The following is a 17,281-nucleotide window of genomic DNA, read 5'->3' as shown; positions in this document are numbered from 1 at the left end:
GTTCCCTCTGCCTGTTCCCCCCTCCCCAGCACCCATGGGAGGGACTGGACTTCCCACAGTTCCTTGTGCCTCATCCCCCCCCCGTCACCGATGCCCCTGATCTAGGGAGGAAAGTGTCTCATGTCCAGCTTGGAGGGTTGGCCTGGTTGTTTGGGGACACAGCAGGCCCTGACCCTGTTCTCTGCTTCTGCCTGCGGGGAAGGACTAGCAAGACAAACATGAATTAAGACCCTGTAAATAAGACAGTAAAAAGTGTTTCAGATTTTTATTTTTAAAATGTTTTCAACCATATTTACATTTGCCCCCAATTTCATACAAAACTTTAATTCAAGCCCTGGTAGTTCCCGGGGGCAACGTGAAGCCTGAGGTAGTGGGACAGTCCCTTTTCCAGCACAGGGCTGGCGTTCGGCTAGCTGGTTTTACTCAAACACAGCCCCTCCCCCCACACACCCGCACATGCACGCACCAGGGTCTCTGCACCCCGGTCGCTCCCCACACCTGGGCTGTGCTGTGAGGCCTCAGGAGTAGCTGCTCTTGCGCCCTCTCCTTACGCATCCTAGGCCGAGAACGTGACCTGGATGCTGGGACCCCTGATGTTGCCCCTTGCTCCCCTCCTCACAGCCTCCAAGAGGGATTTGAGACGGAGGAGGAGCAGTACTGGCAGAGTGGGGGAAGCAGAAATGCCGGCTGCTTGCTGCATCCCAGTCAGTTTCCCCCTGTGGATGCAGTGGGGAGGGATGCAGGGCTAAGGAGTGCAGGGACTAGGGGTGTAGGAGGGGGAATGAACCTGTCTGTGTGTGTGCTGCCAGCCGCCTGTCCATCCCTCCTCCCCATTGCCCCAAGCCAGAAGCGCCACCCCTGCACAAATCAGCTGGCGGCAGGTGGCGGGCGGAGGAGCTGAACTGGGCCGGGAGGGAGTGGAGAGTGGCTGTGCGTCAGGGACACGTTCTGTTCACCTGGCCTTGCTTTCTCTCTGCTTCGGCTGTGGAGAGAGATTCCGTGCAGGTTTTGGCCAGGGTTTGTGCCCCCTTGATGCGCTGGGGTCTGTGTGGCACCATTTTATAACCCTGGGTAGGGCGAGGGCACCGCTTCGGGAGGCCTGCGGGGAGGCAGCAGCCACGCAGACGAGGACACAGCTTGCTCCTCTTCCTGTTCCCCTGCCTGTTAGGGAGCGAGGGGAAAATACACAGCTTGTGTGAATCACTTCTCCGCCCCTCCCCTCACCAGCCGGGAACAAGGGACACAAGGAGCTCCATTGCAATCCCTCCCGCCCGGCAGAGAACGGAGTCGCCGAGTCCTTGAGCTGTTTCAAGCTGAGGTCAAGGAGATGAGAAGGCCGGTGTGGTAACAGCTCTCCTGCCCTGCTCCCCCAGTGCAGCTCTGAGGATGGCTGTGCTGGGAGCAAATGTCCTCACCGCGCCTGGCTGCTGGCAGATTGCTGAAGCAGGGCAATGGGAATGCCCATTTGGAAGCTTTCAAGGGATGGGAGGAAAATCAGAGCGAGCTGTTAAATGGCCGAGGAGGAGGAGGAGGAAGGGCTTCAGCCTGCAGCTTTTCTCCCACACCTTGCTTGGCTATAAGGAGGGTGGGGATGGAGCGTGATTGGGCTCATATCGACGTAGACATCCTGCTGAACTGCAGCTGAGCTGCCCTCTGGGCCAGGAGAAGCTGCTCCTCTCCCTCTGGAAACCTGCCATGAAGACACTGTGAATCAGAGAGAAGCAGCAACAAGAGGAGGAGATGCAAGAACTGGGGGAAGCTCCAGAGAGAGGAAGAGACCCTTGCAAACCACCAGGGATCCCCATCTTTAACTGGGCTGTGCTTTGCTGCAGGGTTCGCAAGCTTCTGCTGCTACAAGGGGCGGGTTATTGGCAAACAAGAGGAAAAAGGCAGAATTTGCCTTTGAGCTAGAACAGACTTCCTTTCTGAACGGCTTCTTCCAGGCCTGGCAGCGAGGGAGTCCCCAAATGTGGGAGTCCAGCCTCCAGCAGCACGGGCGGTCGCTGAGTTTTCTTCCTACCTGTCTCCCCAGCTGCATGTCTGCATACTCAGACTCCGGATGGGCTGAGCTGGATGGGGGCTGCTTGTTCACATAGATTCCCATCTGGCCCGTGGCTGCAGAATGTGGCACGGTGAAGGGCAGGGGGTGCCCAGGGTTCTGAAACAGATGGTGGAGGTGTTCAGAGCAAACAGCAAGCTCGAAGGGACCCCGCTTAGCACAATGCCCTGCTGAGGAGTGACGGGGTGGGGACGGCAGAGTGTGACTCCTTGGCCAGCCTTCAGCTGGTCAACAATGTCACCATAGCTGCCAGTCTAAACAAACGCCCCTCCCACCCCACCCTGGTTAATCAGCAAGGCTGGGACTGTCCTGCTAAAAACACAAGACTCTCATGTGTAACCCAAGGGCCACTGGTAACAGAGGCTGGAGGGGACCAGGGATTATAGGATTTACAAGGATTCCCTGGGTCAGACAGAGGCAGAAGAGTTCATTGATGGGTGGGCTGTGTGGTCCCTGCCAAGAGCCAGTGGCCCCTTGGTCCTCATAATCATAGTGGTAGGTACGCATGGATAATAGCTCAAGAGTTACATGGAAATTATGAATTTAAAGCCAGCAGATGACACACCTCAGATATGTTCTTTGCGGGCAAGAGGTAACAGACACCCAGCTCCCTCTCTGCCTGCTCGGCTGCTGTGTGTCATATGCCTCACGCCGTGTGCTTCTTTGCACCCAGAGCTGGGGAGGACTCGAGGACTGAAATCTACAAGTGAGGAAATCTACAGGAATAAACTAATAGCTGAGCTGGGGTGGGAGGGGGCTCTGTTTATCGAGAAAGACAAAGGATTGTCTCTTGGCTTACAAAGTGACCCAGGGTTCTTCCCCTGGGCAGGAGACTGACAATGTACTTGTCTCATGAAAGGGGAACTCGGCTACGCTGGCTGTAAGGAGTTGTACCGATTTAAGGTGAGCCACACGCTACAAGGAGTGAGAGTGGCTCGTTCATTAAGGCTTTAGCGTGCATGGTATGATCTTGTTCTGTGGGTAACCGTTTGTTTCTGAGGCCTCTGCTTGCTGTTCCTTGAATCCCTGTTAAACAAATGTAACTCCTGTAAGAGCTGGGTGCTCACTGGAGGGGTATCCAGAGGTGGACCTGGCCATCTGGGGCAGGCTGTTCTCTGGAAGTGGTGACTCTGATTGCTGCAAACTTCCAGTGAACCAGGGGCTGGACGCTCCACGGAGATGTGTGGTGACCTCAAGGGGTGGGGTTTACCTATCACTAGCCTGTAGAATAATAACAAGGCCTGCAGGTCTGAGAGGGGAGGGTTAGTGTTGCCTATGGCTGCTAGAACTGGGGAACTGGCCCACGCCAGGGAGACAGGGGTCTTCGTGCCAAGAGCAGGCAGGAGCAGGGTGTCCCAACAATCCTGGCTACCACTGGGAGCATCACACTGAGCTACAATAGGAACTCCCTTAGCTGGCAATGGAAGCAATGGAGGAAATGTTTTAGGTGAACCAGCCCCTAGGGAGAGACAGACACCTTCTGCGCTAGGGTAGCTTGACTCTAGCCAGTGGTGGGCAACCGCATGGCCCACTGGGGTTCCCCATGTGGCCTGTGGACTTCCTGTCTGCCCCCTCCCCCACATGCCTCCCATGCACTGGGGCATCAGCACCCCACACTTCCTCCTCTCCATCCTCCCAGTGCTGTAAATCTGCTGACACACATTCTCCCCCTGCTCCTGCCCTTCCCTTCCTGAGCTGGAACCCAGCGAATCAGCTGGGAGGGTGGAGAGAGAGCAGAGACGGGGCACAACTCGGCAGCTTTGTGGCACTCTGAATGTGCTGGGAGCGAGGGCGAGGAGCAGGTAAGGGTGGGGCTCCGGTAGCTCAGGGTGTGAGAGGCGCAGGGAGAGAGGAGCAGAGAAGGGGGGCCTGGGCTGCAGGTGGCCCTCTGAGATGACGGAGGACCACTCATGGGGCCCACTTCCTATTGCCCATCGCTGCTTTAGCTTATGCCTTGAGGATGCTATTCCTAGGATGAGTCCGTTGCACTAGCTGGTGTGTCCCACTTCCAGGGATTCAGGGGCGTGTGAAATACTCTGACCTCAGGGAGCTGCTGGCAATCTACAGTTGTATCCTGCACTGCAATCACACCATGGCATCTGAGCACCTCCCTGAGAGCTGCCTTACCGTCTTATTGGGGTGGCTGTTCTCCTTCTGCCTCAGCATGTCCTCAAGAGCTGAAAGAGTCAGAAATAGGAAATGCATCAAGCTGATGTACAGCTAGTTTCACTTACAGCTGGGCTTGTCTCAGGCACTTGGAGAAGGAGTACCCTGCAAAGTCAGGGAAATAAAGCCTTCTTAGGACTGAGGCTCAGAACCAGCTCCATTGGGGAGCTTCTGAAAAGGAACCTCTCCCTCCCAGGACCGTGTGTGCCTGTCACTCCCTGGGAGATGGTCCTGCGTCAGTAGGGACTCAAAAGAACTGGGTCAGCTTTTGAAGACACACACAGCCCTCAGGACCAGCTCCGGAGGGGGCTGTGCACAGACCTATAGTACTTTGCAGCACCCAGGGAAAGTGGCAGCTTCAGCTCCTTGGTGGGCCACGCTCCTGCTCCCATGGCTCTCCAAGTCTCTCATCACCAGCACTATGAGGACATGGATGTGCCTGGCAAGGAGAGGACAGAGCCAGGGTGCAGATACCACCCAGAGCACACATCTTCCAGGGAAACTTTCTTCCATGGTTTGCAGAGCTCAGTGCTCACCTCAGCAGAGTCTGTTCCCTGTGGAGGGCGTCCTTGTGCCCAGCCTTGAGCGTGCAGAGCTCACAGAGGCAGCTCTTGGGAGCTGATGCAGAGAGCGGGGCGGGGTGGGGGGTGCCAGCTGGAGACAAGGAGAGCCATTGGGAGCAGTGGCCAGTCAGTTTCAGATGCATCGGAGAGTTCGTCTTCCTTCCCCTTTGCTTTGTTTGGACAAAGGGAGCTCTGGAGATTCCCAGTGCAAGGAATGGGGCTTCTGGCCAAACCTGGTATCTTTTTAGGGGGTCTCCAAGGTTCTGGGGACAGTTTCCCTTTAAGGATTAGTACTGTCATTTGTTTCAGATCCTCAAAGTTATTTAGACACCGAATGTGTTAGAAACCTAAATCTCTTTGAGGTCTGGATCTTTCTGCTTTGAGAATTCTTCTTTCATGCAGCGTGCAAATGAAAGCGAGAGAGAGATACACGTGTGTGTGTGTGTGTGTGTGTGAGACATCTGTAGCATATCTGTCTACCTTGCTGCAGAAGCAGCTTTTTTGCAGGGGACTTCCTGCTTTGGGCAGGGGGCCGGACTCTATGATCTCCTGAGGTCTCTTCCAGGGCTATTATTCTATGATAACAGTCAGAGGTGGAAAAAGTACCCAAAAAGCTGTTTGAGTAAAAGTGCTGGGGAGGGGAGGGAATGTGCTTAAGTACAACTTATCTCTGTCTCTCTGGAAAACAACTCAAGTAAAAGTACACGTGTCACATCTCGATTGTACTCAGAAATGAAAATAACTGCACTTTCATACAAGTAACTTTTTAGGTACTTTCCCCACGTCTCACAATAGGATCAGGAAAAAGAGAAGCAGCTTTCTTGATGATCTCTTTGCAGAATCAGGAAATAAAAAGAGACCACCGTGTATCTGTACACCCCTCCATGCGGGCGCTAACAATGCAATGTGGCAGAGGCTCACTGGAGCTGAGAAGCAAGATCAGCCCCATCCAACAAAATGGGGTCTTTGAGGAATCATCCACATGCAGAAGCTGCATCCGTTTAATTAAATCAGGTCAACACTGGATTTCGAGAAACCAGGGCAGAATTCTGAGTGGACAGACACTTCAGTGTGAGAACAGCTTACTTCAGTTTAGCTTAGGTGAATAAGAAATTGGCTTCCCCTAAATGCACACTAGCCATTCATAAACTGAACTCAATGAAGCGTTGTGTTGTTTGTATTATTGTAGGGCCTAGGGGCACCTGTTGTGGTTGAGAACCCCCTTGTGTTAGGTGCTGTACAAGCACAGAACAAAGAGACCTAAACAGCTGGCCCTGGAAGCAGAAGACAAGGGACAACAGGTGGGTGGAGCAGGTGAGAAGCAGGAAAGCCTGTGGCAATAGCATCAGCCTGATACACAGCGGCAACATACTAAATAAACGGCTGCAGAGACTTTGCTCTGGTTTAACTCAACCATTTCTTGACCCAATTTAAAGGATGCCAGGGCAACTGTCTGGTGCAGCAGCAGCCACAGGGCTGGGTTGGTTCTTTTTGCTGAGGCAGCAGCTGCACTCCAGCCAGCTGAGGCAAGGGAAGAAAAGGCTTTGTCAGCTATTCCCTGGTCTCTCTCAGACTCTGGCAAGCCCAGCTGCTGCTAACTGAGTCACAGAATGATCACACCTGAGGCAGCATGGGGCATGTGGGTTAGGTGGAGAGCTTGGCAGCAGAAACTGGCACTGCCTACAGGCCGCAGGAGGAGTTCCCAGGAGCAGCTGAGGAAATCAGGTAACCCAAGGGAAATTGTTTCTATGATTCTTTTGCTGGATACTAATGAGTCTTATTTAAAGAACTTGCTCAGGACCAGCTGGTTTGTGCTTTTGAACAAGCCAAGTCCTCTATCTAGCCCACTGTTTCCCAAACTGGGGTGTGAGGTGATCAGCCCCCCCCAACCAAAGAAAGAGCTGGCCTTTGCCATTTTACATGGGTGACCCGGCACAGCTGCTATAAAAAGCAGGCAGTTGGTAAAGGCCCACATGCAAAGGTGAATGAATGAAGGTTGGTGGGGAGGAAGAGGGGGTTAGATGCAGGGATGGCGGTGTCTGGCTTGGGTAAGGGGCATAGGGATGGTGTAAGAGCGGAGGCCTGGTGGTGCTTGGCTTTCTGGGAGGGGAGGGGCTCAGGCAAGCAGCTTGTGGGGCTTGGGCAGCTGGCCAGTTTGTAGGATTCATGGGGCTCGGATGGCTGGCCTGGGCATGGCATAGCACGGCAGGGGCTCAGGCTGATGGGCGGGTGGCTGGCCTGGGCATGGCAGGGGCTTGGGTGGGGGGCTCGGGTGGCTGGCCTGGGCACGGCAGGGGCTTGGGTGGGGGGCTCGGGTGGCTGGCCTGCAGCTGGGGTGGGGGGCTGGTGGCTGAGTATGTGGCTGGCCCCAGAAGTGTGGGTCTTGGGCAGGTGGCTCTGCCAGTGCAGGTCTCAGGTGGGCTGGGCAACTCACATGGGCAGCCTTGGCAGCGGGCACAGGGCTCTGGCAGCAGCCAGCTGGGGCTGCAGCTGGTACCCGCAAGGAGCCTAGGGAAACTATTTATTTGTGCTTATTTTTCATTTTAGATGACAATCTTATGTCAAGTTCTTGTGTTTATTGTAAATTCCAAATTGAATCTTTTGTGACAAGGGGGTTTTGATGGTAAAGAAGAGGTGGGAGGGGTGAGAAGGTTTCCCTAAAATCAAAAGGGGGAGGGGTGGCGTGATGCCGAAATGTTTGAGAGCGACTGCTCTAGCCCGAGGTAGGTGCTGGTGCCATTGCTGTGGCTGAGGATGTGGGATGGCTGGGGGTGCAGTGGGCATCTACCATTTCATGGCATGGAGTAATTGACTCAGCATGTGGGGTGAGGTTAGAGATTATCTTTGTGTGCTGTTTACTTTAGTGATAAGCAGAGAGTGGCTTATAGGAGGGAAGCAAATTGGTTCGCTGCACTAGACAGAGAACGAAATGGCTCTAAAGAGCAAAGCTGATGAGAGATTTTTGTTTTTACCTTTGGTCCTCTTCCTCTGGGATGCTTTTCTCAACGTCACAGCTGCCAACAGACTCGAAAGGAGAACCAGACAGATGAGGGGGGCCAGGATAAGCCAGGTGAGGCTTGGTAGACAAGGCAAAGGAGAGAAATATGTGTTTCAACCCCTATCTTAAACGTTCACCCTCTGCAAAATAAAGATGAGAGATGGATCTTGCTCCCATCTCGAGTTGTTCAAGATGGGTGGTAAGTCTTACTCTCTAGCTCCTGTTTACAGATGGGGAAACTGAGGCACGAGTTAAGTAACTTGCTCCAAAGTTGCACATCACAACGTTGCAGAGTTGAGGCTACCACTCTGCTTTCCTGGTATCCCGATGATGGTGGATTTCAGCTGCATGCTGAATAAACCCAAAGCATTTTGCAGAGGAAAACTTGATCTAGCTAGCAGTCCACGCTTTCCCCTCTGCACAACAAGGGCCTAAAGTTTTAAAGGTATCTGGATGTCCAGCTCCCATGGACTTCAATGAGAGTTTAGCACCTAAAGATATCTGAAGGTCTAGGCGCAGGTGCCTCATGGCACAAATTTGTTTGACTCAGCATAGTACCTAACAAAGGTATGATCTCTTCAAAAACTTATTGCACTCTGTATAAGAGTGGGAATCATTGTAGTAACCCTACCAGGGCCGCCAGGATGATTTGACATTTATAAAGCAAACTTTTTAATGATGAAGTAGACTTAAATGACCAGTAAAACCCTCATTCTGTTGAGGGGTGGCAGTGTTATCTAATTGTTAGAGTCCAAACCCCAGCATCCATTGGCCAGGAGTCTATTCCTGGCTCTGCCACTGGCTTCTGGGTGACTCTGGGGAAAGTCAGGTTTCCTCCTGTGCCTGAGTGTTTTTTCCCATCCATGAGCTGGCAATAACAATATTGACCTCCTTTGCAAACCACTGGGAGATCTGTGGATGAAAAGTGCAGACTTGATATTATTCTATTACCTACAGAGGTGGTGGAATCTGCATCCCAAGAAGGTTTTAAGTTCTGGCTTGACAAAGCCCTGGCTGGGATGATTTAGTTGGGGTTGACTGTGCTTTGGCCAGGGGGCTGGACTTAATGACCTACTGAGGTCTCTGTCCTTTGATTCTATGTTTGCATTGGAAAATAGCACTGTGTTTTTTGCCTGAAACTTTGGCTTTTCTGGTCTTAAAAATTATAGACACAGTCACACGGAATTAAATGTCATAAACCCCTTCCAGGCTGGGGTTTGTAAACTGCTTCTGCAAAGTGTGAAGGAAATAAAGGACCATTTCTGCTCTTTTTTTTTTTTCTTCCCAAAAGAAAAGTAGTACAGCTGGCTACTCTCATGTATGGTGCATCCCCCTGCCTGAGAGGACAGCTTGATGGAATGACAAGAATACTTCAACCTTCCACCCTGTCAGGCTGGAACAGTGTTGACTGTCTAGGGTCTATTTTGCTTGTTTGCAGATCTGTGTTTAATACAGGAGCTTGTTGCAATACAGTGGCATTCACCTTCCAAGGCAGGCAAGAGTTTGCTGGACAGGAAGGCTGGTAGAGCAGTAGGACTGCCTGGTTCTGACTTAGATGATAAATGTCCCTAGCTCAGCATATAAACTCAGATCAAAAGCCTTTTCTTCAGTGCCTTTGGTGTGCAGAGACCTGGGAGTTCTAGAAACTTACCTACTACCTGAGCTGCACCTCCAGCAGGGATGGGCAACTGAGGCTGGTGAGTGGACCACAAGATTGTCACGAGATCATGTCATGTGCCCTAGCTCTACATTTATTATTTCAGTGATACTGGGAGTTAAAATCCCTACGCAGCTGGAAGCCAGCAGAATCTGGCAGCGCTGTGCGGGCAGCGGTAAATAGCATATCTTATGGGCCACACATAGGACTCCAGTGGGCTACAAGCTGCCAATGGCTGACTTAATGCCTTAGCATCTGCAGGGATGTGGCCCTGGCTTTGGAGGGCTGTGTAAAACCCCTGAACTTACTGTAGAGGTTTGTGGAAGGAGATCTTATAATGTCGATAGCATAAGCTTCAGCCAGGGGAGCTAACAGATCCACCAGGGCCCTAAATAAGGTGTGGGGAGGTGGTGTCACACTCCTGGAAGGGGCAGAGCCTCAGGCAGAAGAGGCAGTACCAGACAGCACCACACCCCAGTATCGCCTGGGACTCAGGCAGCAATTTAAAGAGCTGGGGCTCTGTCTGATGCCTCCACTGCAGCAACTGGGAGCTCTGGGCCCCGAAGGCAGCTGGCTCCTTTGCCCTCCTTCCCTCTCCCCTCATCAGCAGGTCTGGCTCTGGCACTGACCTGGCATCAATGGGTTCTTCCACTTGAGGAACAGTCCCCGTGAAGGCACTGACTGTCGTCTCTTCTGCTGTTGGTGTAGGAGCAGCTGCCAATGAAAGACAACAGAACTGTATCGCCAACCTCTGTGTGACCGACTTCCTGTCTGAGCCCGTATCTGCCTTCATGTTGGCTGGGCTCTGGGCTCCTTGCCCTGTGTACCAGCTAGGACAGAGGTCAGTGACCCCCACACCCTCCCGCCACATGAGACAGGAGCTCAGCCCCACCTCTCCTCCACTGTGCAGCTGGGTGCTTGGTCAAAGCCAGGCTGCCTGCAGACTAACAGAAGCCCAGCGAATGCTACCAACTAACCCCTGAAACAATAAAGCTCCACAAGTTTATTAATGAAGCTGTTGTAAGTAGAACTATGAGTGACTTTAACGAAAAAAAAAAAAAGTCTCAGGAGTCCCCAGAGGCCAAAATTCATCATTCGCCTTGGAAAGGTTGCTGACCCCTGAGCAAGCAGAAAACTACAGCACGGTTTTATTTGAGCACCTTCGCTGTAATTTTGTGGCCTGCTGATGGCCCCAGGGAGGTGCATGCCCACCAAGCCCATCTGAGGGATGAGACTGGAGTCAGCCTGAGTTCTCAGGGAGCTGAGTGCAACAGGCTGTGAGGGAATCCTAGCACTGCTGGGGGAAAGTGAGCAAGAGTTAGCGTCCTCTACAGGAATCCGTGGGGGCAGCAGAGGTAGGAAATGACAACTATTCTGGCATACGTGTGCAGTACCCAGAGGCACTGAGATGTCATTTGGGGTGAGTGAAGTCCCTGCTCTACAGCCTTGGCTGAGAGCCAGCTGGCCTTTAGCTCACGTGGTAGAGTGCAGGGCTTTAGACCCTCTGCTCGTAGGTTCTATCTCTGGGCCTGGCAACCCGGGTCTGTTGGCGTTACAACTGGTGTGTTGGCTGGGAAGAACTGCTGGAAGGTCTCAAAAGCTTGGGATGTGCTTCCTCAGCCCAGGGAAGCATGTAGTACCCAGAGGCAGTGAGCCCTCATATGGGGTGTGTGAAGTCTCTGTTCTACAGCCTCAGCTGAGAGCCACCTGGCCTTTAGCTCATGTGGTAGAGTGCAGGGGCTTTAGACCCTATGCTTGCAGGTTCTATCCCTGGTGCTGGCAACCTGGGTCTGTCAGCATTACATGTGTGTGGTTTTTAAATGTCTAATCCTGTATATTAGCTAACAAGTGAGTGAGGCTTCTCCCACCTTCCCTCTGCACCTCCATGTTCTTCCCCATGCCATTCAGACATCCCTCTAGCTAGTGGGATGAGCCATGTTCCTGGGGCAAGTAAATGGCCCATCTAGCCAGGTAGCCTGTGTGACATTGGTGGACCCAAGATGCTTTAGAACAAGGTGAAATAACACCTGGGCAACTTCTGCCTAGCTTTCGTCACTTTGTGGCTGAGTTTGTACTTTAAAGCCCTTTGGAAATAATTCTGTCCTTATCCAAAGTGACCAGATGTTTTAATTATCCATAGGACATTCAGATCCACCTAGACTCTGGAATATTATTGGAGTATTATGTAGATGACACTCCTCTTATCAGACATAGATTTGTTGATCTTAACAGGTATTGGCCACCTCCTTGTTCTCCTAGTGATGTTGCTGTATCTATTTTTCCTCTTTGGGGCCGGGGGGGGGCGGTGTTTGAATTCTGGATTGATTTTTATTATGGCCCACTTCTCAATGTCTGCTGAAGGAATTGGGTTAGAAATGAGCTTCTCTGCTTTTTTTTCATTAAGGAAAAGATTCAACGGTGACAGACCCTGCAGAGAGGCCCTGGTTTCTCATCCCCTCCCATTTGCACTTCTGTCTCAGGCTTGGCCTACTTAGGGAGCTAGGTTGATGCAGATAAGCAAGGCTAGCTATGGCAATTGTGTAACTAGAATCAGCTTATCTGCAATCGACTCACCTGGCCACCTCAACAGAAGAGGGGGTCAATAGGAGAAACTCTCCTTGTGATAGCAGGAGTACGAAGGTCAACTGCTGACCCCAGATGGTTCAATTTCACAGGTCTCTACCCAGCATGTGAAATCGAACTCCAGAAGATCGACCCTGACCAAGTTGATCTTCCTGGTAGTAAAGACATATGCCAGGTCCATACCCTTCCCCTCTGCATTCTGATGCCAGTTGACAGAGATGGCACTGATTCACTGCAATGCGATGAATAGCCATGGCTTTATTTTAGTTTTTTATAACCTACCTAATGCAGATAATATCTCTGCCTGTCCCTCCTCCATGGATACCTTTCAAAACTGCAAATGTGAGGCTAATAACAGAGTGAAGAATTCTTGAAAATGTGATGTTTGGGACTAACAAGCATCTCTGCTAAAACTCATGCAACTTTTTTAGGATTGATGCATTTTGCCAGAAATAGCCAGTAGGTGGCCAAATATTTGTGAATGACCCTGTCATTCACAGCAAAATCTCTCCCCTGGCCCCCTTACCTTGCACGAATATTTGCAAATCGGTGACATTTAAAACTATTCACTCATTTGCCATCCAACCCACTTCCCTGGGCCTCTCTTTGTCCTGGGTCTAACTGCTCATATGAGCCTGCAGCCCTTGTTCAGGCAGATGCCCCCTGCATTTCAGTGGGAGTTTTGCCTGAGTGAGGTCTTGCAGTTGTAACATGCTACTTCAGCCTCTAGCAATTGTTCCCTCTCCTGGGGCAGATGGGGAAGAATCAGACCATTGCAAGGGAAAACCAGGGAGGCTGTGAAGGCAGCAGGAGAAGATAAGCTGGGTGGCATGGCTCATGTTTGGAGAAGACCCACGCTGCTCATCAATTAAGGGCCCTTGGCCGAAATGAGACACTTGTGACCCAAGGAACCACTCAGTGCCAGTGGTGGTGGCACCCCATACTTCAACTCATGGCAGGCCTGACTCATTTGCTGCCAACACATACCTGAACAGTCGTCATGGAATCCTATGCAAACTGGTAACATGTTGCTTATTGATAAGGTTCTATGAGGGATGTATGGGCAGTGCATAAAGAATCGCAGATGTGAGCTTGAAAATATGCTCTTAATAGGTGTTTTGCAAAGCCATTTAAATAAGCTGAGCTGGCCAGAGACAAAGGAATGTTGTCTCACCAGTTTTCTTGGGTCTCCAGTATCAACCAAGTACATCTACATGTAAGGTAAGCTGTGTACCATCAGCCTAAATGAGGGGCTGGAGGAGGAGACAGATTAATAATCCAGAGTGAGGATGGACCTTGGACCCTGGAAAGCCTCTGAGAACAGTGACTATCAACATTGGACATATTAGCAGAAGTGGAATGCCATTTTTGGCATCCATTACTCATGGGACACAAGAGGCAGGGCCATCCTGAGGGATGGGGCAGGACCTATGGGGAACCCCCACCTTGTGCACTGCAGGCCCCATCCCTCCCCCACTCAGCCTCCAACCCTGCCCATTTAACTCCTCCCTGACCAACTGGGCTGGGATTACCTGGTGCAGGCAGTCGCCTTCCCTTGCTCCTTTCTGCATTCACCACATGGTTGGCACAAGTGGCAGCCTGCTCTGCTTTGCTTTGCTCTGCTCTGCCCTCCTGGCCACTGAGCCTTCCCCTCCATGGGCAGCAGGATAGTCATCCTGCTGCTATCGGGCCCCCAAAAGCACAGGGACCAGGGAGGGTGGACCACTCTGTCCTAGATAGGACAGACTCTGACAAGAGGCCAGAGCTCTGGTAATCAGCCAAAGGTAGATCCTACAGTGAAGGGGTTTGAAGAGGTGGAAAAGGTACCCTAAAAAGTTACTTGACTAAAAGTGCAGCTGCTTTCACTTCTGGATACTTGAGTACAATTGATGTGGTGGGTGTACTTAAATAGCTTTCCAGAGGGGCACTTGTAGCTTGCACTTAAGTATATCTTTCCCTCCCCCAAAAGCAGCTGTACTTTTACTCAAGTAACTTGTGGGGTACTTTTTCCATCTGGGGTTTGATGTTTCTGGGAACTGACTATAAGTGAGACCTGCTTAGACACAGATTGTAGCTTGCTAAATTGAGTTTGTGTAGTGTGTTTTGTTGGTAACTCTAGCTGTGTCTCTGTCTTGTCTTGACTTCCCTCCCCATCCTCTGCCCTTACTTTGGTTTTGTTACAAAACCATCTCAGAGCTGTGGCTTGCACGGATGGGCTGGTGTGTGGCTTGTCTCTTTGCAGCCAGCAAATTCAATAACTTTTCTGTGCGGCCAATGGGAGGGGCTACCAATGGGCACTGAGCCAAGGGTTATTGATGATGATAAATGGGAGGGGCTGCTGGAGTATTTGGGTGGCCACCCAGGAGAGCTTCAGCTGTTGCCTCACTGATTGTCAGAGTGTCCACAGCTGACAGTGTGTGTCTGTTAGTGGTGCACATTTGCATATAACAGAACTTATCCTGCCCATGGGTGGGAAGAAGGGGAGGGAATGCTGGCTGGCTGGCATAGAGACAAGTCTCTAGGAACTTGGGAACTCCAGCTGTTACTTGCCTGGCAGAGTCAGTGGAGTATACTGGGCAGGCCGACAAGCTGGTTTGTCAGAGCGCTGACCTGTAGCTCAGCCCCAGCCATGTTCACTGATGCTGATAACCCAGTGCCTCACCACGAGGGGTCAGTGGTGCAGCACATCTCGCCACTTCAAGGACTTACCTGAGATGACAACATTGACGGGGAGCATCTTGTCAAATCCACGCTTATTTATCCCACACCAGTAAGTATCCTCATCACCCGGTGCCAGGCTCTTCACGGTCACTGTGAACGTGTGCTGAGCGTGATTGTCTTGGATGGAGACTCTGTCCCCTGCCACCTCTGCCGTGTCGGTTTGAATGACGATGGAGCAGTACAACCAGCTTGTTCCTTTGCACCAGTACTTGATGTGATTTTGGTACTCATCTGAGTACTGACACTGCACAGACACTGACCCTCCCAAAGGGCCGCTCACCTCGCTGGGGCCAGTCAGAGCCCAACAGCCTGCAAAAAGCAGAATTGATTTTGTTCTTCCTGCTAAGCAAGAGACAAAGATGCACCGTTTGGAATTTGTTGGCCACCTCCAATCCTTTGTGCACCGACATTTCTGCGTGGAAGGAGACAGCTGCTTTGTGGTGGATCTAAGATGGCGAAACCCAATAGCTTGAACCTTAGGAGATCTGGGTCCAAGTCCCAGATCTGCCATGGACACTTTGTGTGACCTTGGACAAGTTTCTTTACTTCTTGCTTCCCTCCTGGCTAATGGTGCTTCCCTGCCTCACAGGGCTGCTGGGAAGACAAATACATTAAAGATGGCTACCATCATGTCTCCAGACTCTGTGGAAGTCTCCTTTAAATGTTGGCGTTCGGTACTGAACTGGGGAGTGGTGACCTAGCAACCATAATGTGGGAAGTAGGGGTTAAGATCGATGAGTAAGGCAATTTGTTCCCAGGCTGGTGTAACCAGGAAATGAATTCATCCGTGACATGGCTTTCTCTCTCCTCCTGCCCCCATCGTTCCAAAACCAAGAGGAACAGAAAATCTCTCTGCTGCTTTCTTTGTTTCCCTATGAAAACGCAGAACAGGGAAGCAGAGAATGCCACAGAGGGTTCGTTGGTTCCAGGAGGACAGACAGAATTGCCAGGCTGCTGGATCAAGTAGTGGGGTGGCTCCCCACTCCCAGAAAGGGCAGGGCCTTGGGTGGATGGGGCAGTGCTGGGGGCAGCCAGCCCTCAGAGCCACCGTGAGGATGCTTCCACCTCCAGCCGTCAGACCTGTGCTCACGTACTTGGGCACCACGGTGCTGGACGTGGTGTTAGTCACTTGGTCAGTCTCCTGGGTCCTGCAAGTGGCAAGCAGTGGGGAAACTTGAACTAGGCTGCTCCAGTTCCTGCCTCTCTACCACTCTGGGAGCCAGAAAACTGACCAGTCTTGCTGGGCTGGACAGTTTCCTGGCCCCTGCAAGCCCAGAGGACTCGACCTGCAAAAAACTAGTTATGCAGGGGTTGCAGAACCACAATCCCCTGCATAACTCAAGGGTTTATTGTACAGCACCTAATGCAAATATTTAAAGGAGATTTCTACAGAGACTGAAGTGATTGCTCATTAGACCACCCTCACCTCTTTGACTGGTGGCTGGGGTTGTTCTAATCACAGCGTGCCTGTCTTGGTGGTCATCTCTTTTCTCTCTCTTCCCACCTTCTCCCATCATGCCACTGGTCTCCTTCTGGGGCTTTTCTGATAGAAATCTATATTGGTCAGGTTTGTCAAATGTGTCCAAGTGACTTAGGAACACAAGTCCTGGTGACTTTCAGGCCAGTTCTGCTCCTGGGTCATGTAGGTGACTTTGAAACCCCAGCCTTACAATGCCATTGAACATTCAACAGTTGCATGGGACACTTTGGAGGTCTCCATGCTAGAGATGTTACTGCCATCAGCAGCACACTTCACTGCACTGAAATTCCTTCTCAAGCCAACTGGCTGGATGAGGTTTGAGGGAGAAGAGGAGAATTGTGTTGAGAGCAATCCTGCCGAGCAAGCGGGGGCAGGCAGTACAATTATTACACTTGTGGGTGGTAATTCCTCCCCTTAGCTAAGTGGGGGGAAAAAACAAGGTTCATGGGGGAAATGTCTTGGCTTTTAGGGAGGGTCTTTTCTCCTGGTCCGTGGAGTTACCTGCAGGTTGACTTTAAACCAGGACGTTCCCTCTTGTTCAAACCTGTGTCTAGTGACAGGCGCTTGGGTAGGGGGCTGGAGTATGGAGGGGCTTAGCAGCCCCAGCTCCTAGTACCCTAATAGGAACAGGTCTGCCTCTTGCATCTATTTCTATTGACTTAAAGAATCCTGTCTTACCTGGGGAAAGAATCCAGGCCCAAACCAGAAAACTCCTCATGGTCATGCTTTGTTCTTCAGACAGCGAAGTGTGGCCTGGAGGTGGCTATGTGGATCTCTGGTGTGGTCTCAGACAGGCAGGACTCTGTGTTTAGTCCTAAATGTACTGAGCAAGGGCTTTAGCTTCAGATTTTCTGCCTCGTGGGTGTGTTCACTTCCTCCTGAAGGGGTGACTGGATTGGTCTCATTCTGTGGGCTTTGCTATTTTTGGAAGGCTTGTTTGCAGCTGCCTACATTCATACTGGTCTGGGTTTCACGTAACGTTCTGCTTCATGGTCTGGGCAAAGCCTCATTCCTGGTCCCCCTTTCAAAATGCGCCCCTCCCCCGCCCAAGCAC

General features: G+C 51.6%; 1 protein-coding gene across 1 annotated transcript; it reads right to left on the bottom strand.

The window, feature by feature from the left end:
* Positions 1-842: 842 nt before the first annotated feature.
* LOC142023744 (CMRF35-like molecule 7) lies at positions 843-16,945 on the bottom strand. The gene is made up of 5 exons (XM_075015017.1): positions 16,906-16,945; positions 14,736-15,056; positions 4,187-4,236; positions 2,021-2,158; positions 843-1,690 (listed from the first exon to the last, which is right to left on the bottom strand). The coding sequence occupies exons 1-5, from the start codon at positions 16,943-16,945 to the stop codon at positions 1,541-1,543; spliced, it is 699 nt and encodes a 232-aa protein (XP_074871118.1). The 3' UTR covers positions 843-1,540.
* Positions 16,946-17,281: the final 336 nt, after the last annotated feature.

Source organism: Carettochelys insculpta, chromosome 20, assembly GCF_033958435.1.
Source record: "Carettochelys insculpta isolate YL-2023 chromosome 20, ASM3395843v1, whole genome shotgun sequence".
In the NCBI taxonomy this organism is placed as follows: Eukaryota; Metazoa; Chordata; order Testudines; family Carettochelyidae; genus Carettochelys; species Carettochelys insculpta.
This window is presented reverse-complemented; position numbering and strand designations above follow the sequence as displayed.

What these genes read in the sequence shown, in the direction of transcription:
- LOC142023744 (XM_075015017.1), bottom strand. Translation starts at nt 16,945, where the DNA reads ATGAGGAGTTTTCTGGTTTGGGCCTGGATTCTTTCCCCAG. An exon ending in GGCCTGGATTCTTTCCCCAG is followed by an intron (nt 15,057 to 16,905) that starts GTAAGACAGGAT and finishes TGCTTTTTGCAG; the next exon opens with GCTGTTGGGCTCTGACTGGC. An exon ending in ACATGCAGCTGGGGAGACAG is followed by an intron (nt 1,691 to 2,020) that starts GTAGGAAGAAAA and finishes TCTTCATGGCAG; the next exon opens with GTTTCCAGAGGGAGAGGAGC.